At 44.0% G+C, this 16,172-nt stretch overlaps 1 protein-coding gene across 4 annotated transcripts in view; it reads left to right on the top strand.

Annotated features, from left to right (window-relative positions):
• The first annotated feature begins 333 nt into the window (after positions 1 to 333).
• Positions 334 to 16,172, top strand: part of LOC129763338 (titin-like) — a 90,840-nt gene continuing 75,001 nt past the window's right edge. For 2 of the 4 annotated variants that reach the window (XM_055762303.1, XM_055762300.1), the window contains exons 1-2: positions 334 to 411; positions 888 to 6,839. In XM_055762303.1, coding sequence (XP_055618278.1) covers positions 1,037 to 6,839 — 5,803 coding nt within the window. In that variant the 5' untranslated portion in view covers positions 334 to 411; positions 888 to 1,036. Of the gene's footprint in view, positions 6,840 to 16,172 lie in introns of all 4 variants that reach the window. The other 2 variants (XM_055762302.1, XM_055762301.1) reach the window with 2 other exon arrangements.

Below are 16,172 nucleotides of genomic sequence, written 5' to 3'. Positions count from 1 at the left end.
TAAGAATTAAATTAAAATACTTTCGTCCCCGCGTGTTGCTCTGGTCGCGCGCTTCACAGAGCCCCGCTCGAAAGCAAAAGGTGCGATTCGGTATGTGCAGCGCAAGGAATGCACTTCACTTTCGGACTCACACGAAAGAGCGCGCGCGTCCTCTCTGGACGCACATATCTCTCCGCACTTGTGTGTGTGTAGATCGGGTTGGCAACTCCCGGTTGGCCCAAAGATCACCTGCCACAGAGAGCGGAAAAAACACCATTTTTCTCCCTCATTTTAGAACACGCCAGCGGCCTGTGCGATCCTGCCTGCCTGCGATCGGAGAATGGATCAGTTTGTGAGTATCCGTTGACAGAGTCGGTCCTAGAGTCGAGAGTCCCGCCAGATCGCGCGCGCCATCATTTGGGTGACAGAGAAGTGCGTGTGCGGATGGAGTGTTCTCGTGGGGGTGGTCAAAAGAGGGGCGATCGTGTTGTTGGTTGGAACTGATCCGACGTTCTATTTTCGATATTACCATCCATCTGTGTGCTGTGTGTACGGAGAGTGAAAACAGAGGAAAATATTCAAACGAATTTCGTTTTTGCACCGCCGGTCGTTGCGGCCAGTTACGGGGAAAGTGCGGGATTTGGGGTCTCGGGGAATTTGTTTCTGCGCATCACATCGTACTGGCGCGATCAGCTAGTGCCCGCTTGGAATCAAGCGGCAGCAGCTGACGCGAGGACACATTGCGTTTGGGAGGGGGGAGATTAGCAGAGGTCCCATGCCATGATGTGAAGAGTTGGTGATCGCGGTGATCGCGGATTTTCCAAATCGGTGTTTCTCAGTGCGAAGTTCTCGCGTGTGAATATGACCGAGTTTAAGAAAGTGTGTACACAATTTCGTTTGATTTCAAGCGGCAGCAGAATATAATCAGTGAAAAAAGTGGTTATGTGATTCAAATAGAAGAAAGATCTTCAAGTGAAAATTGAAGTGAGGAAAAGAGTGAAAAGTTGCAGTTGGATGCGAAGCAATAGGTTTTCCAGTGAAATTTTGAACCGAAACAATGCCTCTGTATTCCGAGATGTATCACAACTACATCGGCAACACACCGGTGATCCCGTCATCGAAGTTGTCGAACCACTACATCCCACCGAGTTACGTGGGTATATCCAGGGGGTTCACAAGCCCAATAACGACAACCCGGACGCCATCCTTCTCGCGTGGGTACATCCCAAAACTAACCCCAATAACGGAAACCCCGCTCAAGGCAGCCCGGGTGACGGCTCTGACGCGTGTTAGCTCGCCGAAATTTACGCCGAGCCATTCTTCGCCGACCTACCAGAAGCCACGACGTGTCATCAACACCGCGGACATTGACGTTTCGGCCAGTCGCTACGGGGCCCGAGAAAGCACCCCCAAATGGGAACGCTATCTGTCCTCATCTCCGACCACATCCGCTTCCGCTCCGACGGATTCGAACAACAACTCGATCGTGAGCGCTCGGGAGCAGGAACTCATCGAGCGCAATGAGCAACGGAAGGCTCGTTCCGCGATTAACCGCAACCGAACCGTCGTTCGGTTGAACACGATTCGTGCACGGAGTAAGTCCCGCGGAAGTCGGGGCAGTACCGAGCGCAAGTCTCCTCGTCAGAGTGAGAAGGAGAAGTCCTTCCAGGAGGAAATGCTCTACAAAGAACCCCAGCCAAAGTCTACCTCGTGGAGAGACCAATTCCGGGAGGAGATTCCGCTCCGATCGAAGAAGCCGGTGGAGCCGATCAAAAGTCCTGGTGAGCTTCTGCTAGAGAAGCACCTCATTCGCGACGAAGACGAACCAATTGTGATCGAGGAAATTATCCTTGAACCACCGACCATAAAGCGCCGGGCCACTATCCGAAGAAAAAGTGCTGTGAAAATTCCCAGCTTCCACGAGATCTGCTCCGACATAAATTCGGACAGGCTGGATGACGACTTGAACGCCGGAGAACTTCGCCGACGAGCATCGCAAATCATCGAAGACGAAATCGCACAGTTCCAGCAGGAACTGGAGATAACCAATGGCGTCATAAACGAGAATCTTGGCGATCGACTGAAGGAAGCCATTGAGCAGCAAATCTCCGACTCGGGCGTTGAGTTCCCCGAGAAAAAGAAGCTGAAGAAAATTAAGCGCACCAAAAACAAACCGCTCCCGATGCTGGACGCGCAGGATAACGTGATCTACGATCAACCTGAGCCGCCCAGTACCGCCATCAAGATCTTCGTGGACGATGCGACCATCGAGAGCTCGGTCACGCCGAAAATCATGGCCGAGGTGGAGTCAATCGAGGAGTGCACAGTGTTCAAGTTTCCGAAGAAGAAGAAAAAAATCACGGTGGTGTCCGAAGGCGGCGAAGAAAGCGAAGCACCGAAACCAGCGAAGAAGACAGTGAAAAAGACAGACGTTATGCCGATCGAACAGAAGTCGACTCCGGCGCCGGTACAAATGGTGGAGGTGGTTATCGTGGACAAACCGGATCCCAGGCAGGCACTCTGTGAACCGAAACAAAAGACAACCGGCGAGGAGAGTGGAAAGTTTGAGCAGCCCAGACCACCCGGAGAGGTGAAGCCGAGACCACCGGATGGTGAATGTCAGGTTGGGTCAGCTGGGAAGAAGTCTGAACCAAAGACACAAGTTACCGGAAAAGCTTCAGCTCAAAAGACGTTGCAAGAGAAAGATACGAACACAACGAAGAAGTTGGCACCTAAATTCCTGAGAAAAGTTGATGGAAACGATGATGAGCAGAAGCGAACGATTGAAAAGACTGAACCCAAAATTTTGGAGAAGAGCAATGCGGTAAAAGATCCGGAAACTCCCACCGAGCCATCCGAAAAGAAGAATGAACAACCTTCTTCCCCAAAATCGAGCAAGGCAATTATAGACACCACGAAGGACACTGAATCACCGAATACAGATGTATCGATCGTGGATGTCGTAACTCAAAGCAAACCAGCAGGTACTGGTGACAAAAAGACAACCCCGGGGAAGCCTGATGATGATGTTTCAAAGAACCCCAAAGCGTTGGATTTGAAGAGCGCTCCATTGAAGCAACTCACTGAAGATCACACTCCAGCGAACCTTACCGAAGGTACTGCAGCAAAAGCAACCAAGCTAAAGGTCGGGGAAACCTCAAAACCGGTTAAAAAATTGGAAGCCTTGAAAATTCCCGACTGCATAAATGCGAATCCCAAGGAATCTGCACAGCCGGCTGCTTTGGACTCCAGGAAACCTGAACAACTGAGGTCAGGTGCTTCAGAACCACAGTTGGAAGCTGTTAAAAAGTCTGCGGCAGCTCCGAAGTCAAATATGATCACGCCCAAGACTGAGACAGATGAAGTGGAATCCTTGGGGTCTCCTAAACTCGCGGAAAATGTCCAAAACGCAGCTGGAGAGGCAGCAATCGGGAAAAAATCAGATGACTTGGAAGCTAGAAAGTCTTCGGAAGCTACGAAGTCGAATATGATCACGCCCAAGACTAAGATAGATGAAGTGAAAGCCTTGGGGTCTCCTAAACCCGCGGAAACTACCCAAAATGCAGCTGGAGCAGCTAAAGCGCACGTAATTGACAAAAAATTAAGTGATTTGGAAACTATGAAGTCTTCGGAAGCCTCAAAGTCAAATATGATTACGTCCAAGACTGTGGAAAATGAAGTAAAAGCCTTGGGGTCTCCTAAACCCGCAGAAACAACCCAAAACGCAACTGGAGCAGCAGCAGCGGTTGCAGTTGGCAAAACGACAGAAGATTTGGTAACAAAGAAGTCTTCGGAAGCTCCGAAGTCAAATATGATCACGTCCAAGATTGAGAAAGATGAAGTGAAAGCCTTGGAGTCTTCTAAACCCGTGGAAACAACCCAGAACGCAGAAGCGTCTATCAAAAAACCTCTTCAGGCCCCCGTGGATCCTTCAAAGTCAAATCCGGAAGCACCAAAGCCAGAACCGGAGAAAGCGCCGGCTTCAGAGAAAGATAAACCCAAAGAAGTAGCCGCCGTAAAACCTACCGAAGAGCCTCCGAAACAACACCCGCAGAAAAAAGCGGCAGAAGCGCTCAAAACAGAAAGCAAACCGAAACCAGCGATCAAGCCACGCAAAAAGATCGTGCCCGAGCAACAGTTTCCCGCTCAACAAAAACCGCAACAGCCGGCGGAGCAGGAGGAGGACGTGGATTTCTGGAGTAACATAGGAACCCGGGAAACCATATCGTTTGCTCGTCGGAAGCAAGTCATCGAACGCCGCAATCAGATGGTGACCCTGAGATTCAACGACGGATCCGGTCAGGGTTTGGTCAGCGCACCGGAGCCGTCCGTGGAACCTAAATCAAAGCTGTTCACAACGAAAATGATGAAGTCACCTCCACCCAGGGAGAGTGGGGAAGCGTCTATGCCACAGTGGCCAAAGCCAGAGTCAAGCGAGGATAAGCCGGATGGACGATCGACACAGACACCCGATGTAGCGGTGGCCAAGAAGGCGTTTGAGGTTACGCGAGTTAAGATCGATGACGTGAAGACCTGTCACGATCCTAAAGAGGTCCGGAAGGAGGTGGCCGCTCTCAATAAAAGTGAAACTTCTTCCCCAGAGTTGAAGAAAAAGACGAACACGGATGATTCATCAGCTAAGAAGCCGATAAAAACGCCGACGAAGTTGCAACAGGACGTGGACCCTAAAACAAATCAAGAAGAAACGATGGGAAAGACGCCAGTCGCCTCCCAAAAGCTGGTGGATGCACAGATAGAAGCATTGGAGGAGAAAAACAAACATTCTGAGGCTGAAAAACATAGCGATGCTCTTCTGAAGGCAAACACCTCCGGAAGCACCCCAGACAAACCATCGGAATTGATCAAGCAAAGCCTGGATGGAAAAACTCCCAAGGAGCCATCACAACCGACCTTAAATAAGTCGATTCCTGGAGAGCAAACTAAAGAAAAACCACAGGCTCCCAAAGGGCCACCAGAACTGGCCTTAAATAAGTCGGTTCCAGAACAAGAAACTAAAGAAGAATTACAAGCTCTCAAGGAGTCACCTCAACCGACTTTAAATAAGTCGGTTCCAGGAAAAGTATGTAAAGACGAATTACAAGCTCCCCGGGACCCACCACAAACGACCTTAAATAAATCTGTTCCAGGAAAAGTACCCAAAGAAGAGTTGTCGAAGATCGTAAACCAGGAGTCGAGTTCTGCGATAAAAAGAGTCGAGCCCCTTAAGGAGAAATCGAAACTTACGACTGTAGAGAAGACACCTGAATCTCCAAAAACTCCCTTAATCGCTAAACAGCCAATACCGGACGCTCCAAAATCCCCCAAAGGTCAGCTCGAATCCTCTCTGAAACCCCTCGAGGAAACCACGAAGAAACTACTCACCCAGAAGCTATCACCAAAAGAATTGATCAAAGCGGTGGCTCCAAATATTGCAGCAGCGGCCGAGAAAAAACTCGCTCAAGCGAAGAAATTTCCTGCTCCTACCCCGCCGACTGAGAAGACACCAGCACCAACCTCACCACCACCACAACCCAAACAAGTCCAACCGATCGCGGCACAGGAAGCTCTGCAGCAGACCAAACCCAGCGAAGCCTCGGCGATCACTGAACCTACCCCACCGAAGAAAACTGAACCCGACAAGTCGATTCCACAACCACCAGCGGCCCCCGAGAAGAAGACGAGAATCGTGAAAAAGGTGATCAAGGTCGTGAAACCGAAACCGCTAGGCTCCGTCGCGGATTCTCGGCTGGAAGCCGAACACGCCGAAGCGGAGCGCCGACGGGCACAAGAAAACATGGAAAAAATGAAGTCCAAGATCAACCAGATCACGCTGAACATGGGCGTCAAGGTGGAGGTGGAAATAAAGGAGTGCGCAAAGTGCCAACAGGCGACGCTTTCAGATGCGCTTGCCGCCGCGAGCAAACAACGGCCGAAGAAAAAGCTAGCGGCAGCTAGAACTGATAAGCAGCAGCAGCAGCCAGAGCCGAACGAGGACGGGGCAGCGTTGACGAAGAACAAATTTGGCGCCGTTACAAATCTCAGTGACTTATCCACGCTGAGCGCAGGTGATCGATTAGTTGGTGGGGAAGTGTTGACGGGTGCAGATCGCCAGAAGAAAGTGCTAGCTAAGGGGAAGACCAAACAAGAGACGCAACAACCGCGATACTCTTCCAGCAGCAGCAGCAGCGAGGAGCAAGGCGAGGACACATCTTCGGAAACCTCTTTCTCTGGCATCGAGGACGACTGGTCATCGGACGAGGACGATATGGCAAACGATAAACCGGAAAAGAAGAAATTCGACCCGCAGAAGCGGGTCAAACTGAACTTCGATCATATGCGCAAATGCTACTCCAAGGAGGAGAAATCTCCGATCGTGTTGGTGGCACGTCCGAGACCTCTGTGGAAGGTGAAGCGGCACGGACACGGACACAACCGGAAGGCGGACCTCACCAGCAGCAGTAGCAGTGGCAGCGAAGACGAGTCGGGATCCACCTCCGATCGAACGTCGACCGGAACCGCTTCCACGGTGGACGCCTCGTCAGATATCAACACCGACAGCAGTGCGAACAGCAGCCGTGGCCAAAAGAAGAAGCAAGTGGTGAAACCCAACAGCAAATCAAGTGATATCTATGACAATCCGATGGTGATTCCGTTGCACACAGAACCACCCAGCAGCAGCAAGTGTTCGACGACCAGAGACGAGAACAACAATGACAGCGCCCAGAATGCGTCCAACGTGGAGGACGAGGAGAATAACAAAAACCTGGGAAATCAAGAAATCCGTAGCACCAGCACCAGCAGCCATGACTCGGGTTTCTGCGGCGGAGGAACGGCTCCGATTAGCCCCAAAAAAGCAATGGGTAAGTGATCATAAGTTTGTAATTTCACGATCGAGGTTGGAAGATCGATTCTTATACGTTTGTTACATCGCTGTCTGCCAATATTAACAGTCGCACAGCTGACGCGCGATCAGCACGCGCTCCCCGCTGCCAAACTGTTACATGTGTGTATATTTATAATCGATCAATCCGTGCTGAGTCAACGACATCTGCCGATGGGCAACCAAACGTTTTGCAACCACTGTTTCCTCTGGCGGTATCGGTTACGCAAGCGGCAATTGTTTTGGTTACGTTGCGTAAACACTTCCCGGTTGACCGGTAGTTGGCCGCCGGGTTAGCATCCTTCCGCCGGAAGCGCGAAATCGTTGTGACGCCGAGCCAAGTTGCTTACTTTTTTTTCGGCGCGCCATTTCACATAGATCAACCAACAACGGTGGTGGTTTATAAATAACTGTTTTGTGGTTTTTTTTTGCGCTGATCCTGAAACGGTTTTCGGTTGTTTACTTCGAAGGCGGTCTGGGATGAAACGAGTCAAGCGAGCGGGGGTGGGGTGGTTTCTTCCGAAGCCAATCAATCAATCCAAGCGGATGTGTAATGCGTGAAATGAAACAATTTGTTGCAGCGGTTTGTGGTTGCGGTAGGGTGCAGCATTTTGCAAACTGAAAGTCACCGTCCACTGACATGAGATTCTCGAGATAATTGGAATAATAACACTACGGGGTGAAAGATTCGCAACTTGTGAGACGAACTGCGACTTGATACGACGGACTGTGTTTTTGATGAGATCATTTTAATTTTGAATACCGACGTTTCCTGTAGTTTTTATTTTCCTTCATTGACTTCCGTTTAAGTTTTGAGAATGCATTTGCTAGTCTCTTTCGCTTTTTTACACAAATTAATTCACTTTTTACACTTTTCTGAGCCTCATATTGCAAATATGATCTCAGTGTCAATTCATCCATAAATAATTGCCAATAATTGTACAAAACATCGCCACCCTACAAGATTTTCGTTGGAGACTAGTGAACCAATACTTTGCCAACATCGTGCATTTTTGTTGGCGTTGGGCGAACTGTTAGGGATCGAACATCGTTCATGTTTGTTTTGTTTTTATAGTATGACAAAGGGCCTGGCCGGGTAAGAGAGTAAAAAGTGCCTCCAAACCAAATCACCAGCTGTATGGCAAATATTGTATAGGATATTGAATAAGAAATTTTGGCGGTTTATTTGAACCCCTATGTGGCTTAACATAGGATCTATAGAGGCGTACGTACTTTTTCGTTTATTTCACGCCATCCTCAAAAGCTTCGAGATAAGAATTTGAAAAAAAAACTGAATTACTGTGGTGTATCAAAAAAAATTATCAAAAAAAAATTATTAAAAATTGCTAAAAAAATATTAAAATTTAGAATTTTTTTTTGGATTTATAGATTTAGTACTACTCTAATGCATATTTCAATATGTTTGTACGGCTTTTCAAGATATGTGTGATTTTTTTCAGATTTTTCCAGTGTTGCACGGTACAAAAAAATATTTTTTATACATCCAAAGTTTGTATTCAAATTTCTTCCTGCAAAAAATTTATATATATTTTTAGGCATTTCGAAATTTTGAAAAAAAAAAATTACTTTGAAACCCACTTTTGCTCTAATTTTTATTTAAATGCATTCGTATGTGTTGTTTTTTCCACATGTAACGTAATTTTTCCTTAAATTTTTAAGAGGATTGCGCGAAAAAAAAATTGTTTTTGGTCTTTGGACATTTTTAATTTATTTTGAATTTAGAGACCCAGTACTACTCTGATATTTATTTAAATTTTGTTTTTTATATGTCTAAATTTTGTCAGTATATCCAGAGCATTGCGTTGTACAAAGTTTTATATTTCCCATATCTTAAAATATATGAGATTATCTTTACTTTGGATTTAGATGATTTAGATTTAGATTACCAAATTCATAGGAGTCAGCAGTACGATAGAGCTCTGTGAGAAAAAATAAAGTCCTTGTGGAAGAAAGATAATTCGGATAAATGAGAAGAACACTTTAAAAATCCAAATTATTATTATTTTTTTTATTTGAACCTTACAATTGAAAACCACGAATACAATAAAATAATCGATTTCAAGAAAATAAAAATAATAATGCAGACGATGAAGAAAATTATGTTAGTGTCTCGCAATGCTCTTAAAAATTCAGGGAAAAATTAATAAAAATTTGAAAAAAATACTGAATGTGCATCTTACTACGGTGTATCAAGAAAAATTATCAAAAAAAATTTTATTAAAAATTGAAATACTAAAAAAATATTGAAATTTTGAAATTTTTTTTTGGGATTTAGAGATTCAGTACTATTCTAACTCATATTTAGAATAGTGTTCCAACGGCTTTTCTAGATATGTGTGATTTTTTCCAATGTTGCGCGGTACAAAAATTTTTTTTTTTTTATATTTCCAAAGGGTCTGGCTGGGTAAGGGAGTAAAAAGTGCCCCCAAACCAAATCATCAGCTGTATGAAAAATATTGTATAGGGTACTAAATAAAACATTTTGGCAGTAGTACCATATATCTGAGTCCTTATATGGTACACCATAGGATCGATGGTGAAAAATGCACCTTTTCGTTTTTTTCACGCCATTATCAATAGATTTGAGACAAAAAAATGGAAAAAATACTGAAAGTACTAAGTTCTTACTAAGTTGTATCGATCAATATTTTCAAACTTTTTATTTCATCAAAAAATGTATTAATACAATTTTTTTTGAATATGCATATGAATATGTACAAAAAAAATTTATATATTTTCTGGCATTTCGAAAATTTGAAAAAAAAAATAACTTTGAGACCCACTTCTGCTCTATTTTTTATTTAGATGCGTTCGAATAAGTCTTTTTCTCTACTCGAACGAAAATAGACGATTTATTCTTGGCTGTCTCTGATTGCGAGCTTGATGTTGTCATATTGACTGAAACTGGACTCGACGACTGCATCAACTCGATTCAGCTATTTGGACCTGGCTATAGCGTTTTTCGTTGTGATCGTAACGCAAATAACAGCGACAAGATTTCTTTCGGTGGCGTGCTAGTTGCTGTATCACAACGCTATACCAGCTATCGAGTGAACGTTGAACGCGGTGCAACGTTAGAACAAGTCTGTGTTTTAGTGAAATTACCCGGCTTTAAGTTTTTCGTATGTGCTGTGTACATCCCACCCGATCGAAGCCGCGATGTTGACGTGATTTGCGCTCACACTGCCTCTGCCAAGGAGTTGTATGACATGACAAGTATTGAGGACAAAGTTCTCATTTGTAGTGACTATAACCAGCCTCTGCTTCATAGGAGACCAGTAATAACAGGGTTGTCCTTTCCGAAGAATCGTCGTTGAGTGCTGCAAGCTCTGCCCTCGTTGATGGAATGGAGTTCGTCAATCTTATTCAACGAAATTCAGCCCGGAATTCACGCGGTCGTACTCTAGATTTGGTGTTTTGTAGCGATGAACATGACTTCAAAGTAGATGAATCTGCCGTGTCATTGTTGCCGATCGATCCTCCCCATCCGCCTCTGGTCGTTTCACTTGCTGTGCCTCATACTTGCCCATCTTACATACCTCGAGATGTGAATGATGGAGTAAGGCAGCTTGATTATAAGAAAATTGATTATGCCTCCCTACTGCAATATCTGCTCAGTCAGAACTAGATCGATGTTACCGAATGTGCAGATGTTGACCTGATGGCTGTCCGTTTCTGTAAAATAATTCGACTTTGGCTGGAATCACATGTCCCTCCCAAGCGACGTCCTATTTCTCCAGCTTGGAGTACCCCTCAGCTCAGACAGCTAAAACGTGATTGTAACTCAGCACAGCGAAAATTGCGTCGTCATAAAACGCCTGACACTAAGCGTGATTTCAAGCGCGTTGGTGCTACTTATTGTAGGCTAAATAGTGCTTTGTATAAATCTCACGTACTCAGAGTTCAGCGGAATTTGCGGAGCCACCCTCGAAGCTTCTGGGGATTTATCAACAGCAAAAGGAAAAACTCGAGCATTCCGTCCAACGTGATTCTTGATGGGAAAGAGTCAGTATCCCCTGACGATGCGTGTGAAATGTTTGCGACACATTTTGCGTCAGTATTCGAATAATGAACAACTTGTGATGTTGATGCGACATCTTCTGCAACTGATACTCCGGCTGACTTCTTGGATCTGTCCACATTCACAGTAACTCCAGCTATGATGCATTCAGCAACGAGAAAACTGAAGAACTCGCTTACTCCTGGTCCGGATGGAATCCCGGCGGTGGTGTTCTGTCGGTGTTCAGCTGCTTTAGCTAAGCCTGTTTTAGTTATTTTGAGTGAAGTAGTCTTGAATCGCTCGAAACGGTACATATCAACTGACCAGCATGGATTTATTCTTAGGCGATCGGTAACTACCAACCTTTTATACTTCACTAGTACTTGCATCAACGCTCTGGAGGAAAGAGTGCAAGTGGACGTAATATATACGGATCTGAAAGCTGCATTCGATAAGATCGACCACAAAATCCTGCTCTGCAAACTTTCACGACTTGGAGTATCCGAGCATCTAATAACGTGGTTGAAATCGTACTTGACGGGAAGAACTCTTCGGGTGCGACTTGGCTCGTGTATCTCTTCCGCGTTCAGTAGCACTTCCGGCGTACCGCAGGGAAGCAACCTGGGATCACTTCTGTTCACATTGTTCTTCAACGATGTGGCAGCTCTGCTGGGAGTCAGGTGCAAACTGATTTATGCTGATGACCTTAAACTGTATGCTGTTGTTTACTCGATTGAGGATTGCCATCGTCTTCAGACTTTGCTGAATACTTTCGTTGACTGGTGCCATCGCAATAAACTCAATATCAGCGTTCCAAAATGTGCGGTGATGACGTTTCACCGCTCTATGAACCCAATCCTCTACGATTACTCTGTTGAAAATGTTACGCTGCGCAGAGTAGATCGTGTAACAGACCTTGGTGTTCTATTGGACCCGAAGTTGGATTTCAATCTTCACTACTCTTCTATCATCTGTAGAGCAAATCGACAACTGGGATTTATATCCAAAATAGCTCGTGACTTTAAAGACCCGCAATGTCTGAAAGCGCTGTATTGCTCGTTAGTGTGACCTATCCTCGAGAATGCATCTATCGTCTGGTCTCCATATGATTTAATTTGGAAACATCGGATCGAGTGTGTCCAAAAAAGGTTCGTGAGAATCGCATTGCGCAACCTACCGTGGCGTGAACCGTTCAATTTGCCACCCTATTCACATCGATGCATGTTACTAGCCTTGGACACGCTGGAAGACAAAAGGAAACTGCACCGGCAGGTATTCGTAGCGAAACTCCTGAACGGTGAAGTGGACTGCCCTCAGTTACTTGCACAACTTGACTTCCATGTTCCCCGAAGGACTTTGCGGCAATCATCCCTGCTACAGCCAAGTTTCCATCGAACTCTGTACGGATATCATGAACCGATGACAGCGATGATTCGTGAATTTTCTTTGGTGGAATCTGCGTTTGAGTTTGGAGAATCGTCAAACCGATTTAGGAATAGATTGAGGAGAGCATGACTGTTTTTATCTGTGTATTTATGTGGAGTTTCATGTATGTAAACTAGTCTAAGTTTTTATTCATTAACACAAACAGAATGTCGGATGAATTATACAATATACAATACAATACAATACATTGAATGCAAACAATTACGACACGATATTTTGCTTGCCAATACAGATATACTTCGCCTACTGTTCCACCTTGATATGTACCTCATTTCCCACAGCAAAGCAACGAGTAAAATCTAAAAAAACATGCCTACTTTATTCGCTAAATTATTTACTTGTTTGAATATATTCACTGTATGTGTGCTAACTTTTCTATCTAATGGTATATATTGGGTTGGGGAAAAAGTTATCCATTATTTTTGGGTGAAATTCAAAACTTTTTGTAATATTCTTCGGATTGTCCGATTTGGGTTAAATATACACCGTTTTGTTGTAAAAATTATTGTCATTCTAAAGGTAGCTTCATAATGTCTGTATCAGAGAGTTCTTGGTCCTTACTAGCGAAAAAACATAACAATAGATTTTTACAATCTTCTCTTGATCCCAATTTTTTATCACATTCGAAACTTTCCAATGCGAGAAAAAGGTGGTAATCGTTTGGTACCAGGTCCGACCTGTATGATAGACGCATTCAAACATCCCAATCAAGGTCTCGGAATTGTGTGGCCTTGCGTAGTCCTGATGGAACACAACACCTCTTCTGTTGGCCAATTCTGAACGTTTCTGGTCAATAGCTGGTTTTAAACGGTCCATTTGTTGACAGTAAAGATCATAATATAGTGCATTGCACTATGATGATGGTCCCGCCTCCTTCCCCTACAGAGGTTTTCTCAACATTGAAATCAGTATAGCAAACACAAAAAACGCACTGATTTTATTCACAGATATAAAGGGTGTGTCACATCAAATTGCATCACGGAAAAAACGCTGTAGAAATTCGCCCAGTAGACCGATCCTTTTGAAAATTTTGGACAGTAAAATAAAAACTATTAAACAACTTTTGGCATTTTCTTTTTATTCATACTTCGAGCCCAAGCCCGTATGCTCGCACCTACCTCTTTACCCCGTCCATAAGGTTCTGTACAACGTCAGGTTGTAGTTTTTTTTGAACAGAAATCCATTTTCTCTTGAAGTCCGCCTCCGATTTGACAACTTTTGGGTTCTTCCGGAGGGCCTGCTTCATAATCGCCCAATATTTCTCTATTGGGCGATGCTCCGGCGCGTTGGGCGGGTTCATTTCCTTTGGCACGAAGGTGACCCCGTTGGCTACGTACCACTCCAACACGTCCTTTGAATAGTGGCACGAAGCGAGATCCGGCCAGAAGATGGTCGGGCCCTCGTGCTGCTTCAATAGTGGTAGTAAGCGCTTCTGTAGGCACTCCTTAAGGTAAACCTGCCCGTTTACCGTGCCGGTCATCACGAAGGGGGCGCTCCGCTTTCCGCAAGAGCAGATCGCTTGCCACACCATGTACTTTTTGGCAAACTTGGATAGTTTCTGCTTGCGAATCTCCTCCGGAACGCTGAATTTGTCCTCTGCGGAGAAGAACAACAGGCCCGGCAGCTGACGAAAGTCCACTTTGACGTAGGTTTCGTCGTCCATTACCAAGCAATGCGGCTTCGTCAGCATTTCGGTGTACAGCTTCCGGGCTCGCGTCTTCCCCACCATGTTTTGCCTTTCGTCGCGGTTAGCAGCCTTCTGAACCTTGTATGTACGCAGGCCCTCCCGCTGCTTGGTCCGCTGGACGAATAAACTTGACAAATTCAGCTTATTGGCGACATCCCGGACCGAACTTCTCAGATCACGTCTAAACTGCTTAACTACGCGCTTGTGATCTTTTTCACTGACGGAGCATCCATTTTTGCCGTTCTTCACCTTCCGGTCGATGGTTAGGTTCTCGAAGTATCGTTTTAGTACTCTGCTGACCGTGGATTGGACGATTCCCAGCATCTTACCGATGTCCCGATGTGACAACTACGGATTCTCGAAATGAGTGCACAGGATTAAGTCACGACGCTCTTTTTCGTTCGACGACATTTTTCCAAATTTACGAAAAATTTACAGTGAAGCATGGCCAACGTTATCTATACACTCTTATCTGATTATAAGCGAAAGCTGAAGATATAATCCCTAAAAATTAAATTTCTACAGCGTTTTTTCCGTGATGCAATTTGATGTGACACACCCTTCAAGTTCAAAAATATTGCAATGTCAAAAGACATGCCAATACTCAGTCATGTCCGCCTCAGAGCCGATACGGTCCCGACGAGGCCCTTGCAGCCAAGTGTTCCACTAGAGCACAAGTCCAACCGCCAGCCTTGTTGGATTGACTATGAATACCCTCATTCAGAGAAATCTAGAAAATTTCCTTTACGAAAAATTCCTAGACCGGCACTTAAAAATCTTTCAATTTAATATCCTTTATATTTGTGCCACGCGCGCGACGCTCAAACTTTTGTAGACTACTTTTATTTTTTTTCAACTAATACAACTATAAAAACAACAAAATAAAAATAAAAATAGTCCATCATCACCAGATCATGACAGACATAAACGAGATCAATACAAATTAAATAAAAAGGTAATTTAAAAAAAAATTATAGTCTACATAATATAATCCGTTAAAATACTTCGTCAGGTTAATTGAAAATATTAAAACAAACTACAAAAAATTGTCCACATTAATTATCCGTTCGTATAAAACTTCGTCAATAAAAATCTTCGTCATAAAATTTTAAAAAAATCGTTCGCCTGTTAATTAAAGACAGCTTTCACGTGTGAAATACAGTGCCTCTTAAATTCTGTAAGTGTTGTTGCGCATTTAATATGTCTTAGCATCGAGTTGAAAACATTTATTCCTTTGAAGTACAACGAATTTTGTGAAGCACATGACAAGAAATTAGGTGTTCTTAATTCATTCGCGTTTCTAATGTTATATCTATGGAAATCACTTCCTCTTTCAACTCGATCACACAAATATCGAGGCAGCAAACCGTTAACTACTTAAAAAATGAACACCATAGTTAAATAGCCAATTCTTTGCTTCACGGATAACCATTTTGGAGCGTCCAGCATCAAAGATGAGGAAGTGAATCTATTACTTTTTAGAATCAACCGCATTATTTTATTCTGCAAACGCTGTAATCTCGATATTTGTGTATCATTGGCTAAAAATAATATGGAAGAACAAAAGTCTAAATGAGGAGAGATGATTGATTTGTATAGCTGTATTTTACTGCAAATAGTTAAATCGGTTCCATAAGCATAAGATTCCATACTTCTTGGCAATTTTCTTGATGACATTGTCAATGTGAGTATTGAACTTGAGTTTGTCATCAATAATCACGCCAAGATATTTAATCTCCCGAACGCGATCAATGGTCTCATCATCAATTACAATTGAGACGTTTTCATTAGAACGATTGCACTAAAAAAAATTTAAAAAAAATTTAAACAATTAAAAAAAAAATGAAAATAAATTCAATTGCACATATTTTACTGTTGCAGTAACGGCACCATAAACATCAATCACAATTTCAGCGACCTGGCTTGCATTTTTGCATTTTTAAAATAAAAAGTGTAAAATGTACCGAATTTTATCCTTGTTAACACCCTGTAACTCACAACTGAATGGAACAAAAAACAACAAAAGATTTTTTTAGTGAGAAATGCCACCTTTACAACGAGCCTGTATTTGTATGATTCGATATTACGCGAGATATTGATCACTTAAGCTAGCCAACGCGAGAATAATGGATAACTTTTTCCCCAACCTAATATTATAA

The sequence above is a fragment of the Toxorhynchites rutilus genome, chromosome 1, assembly GCF_029784135.1.
Source record: "Toxorhynchites rutilus septentrionalis strain SRP chromosome 1, ASM2978413v1, whole genome shotgun sequence".
NCBI lineage: Eukaryota > Metazoa > Arthropoda > Insecta > Diptera > Culicidae > Toxorhynchites > Toxorhynchites rutilus.
This window is presented reverse-complemented; position numbering and strand designations above follow the sequence as displayed.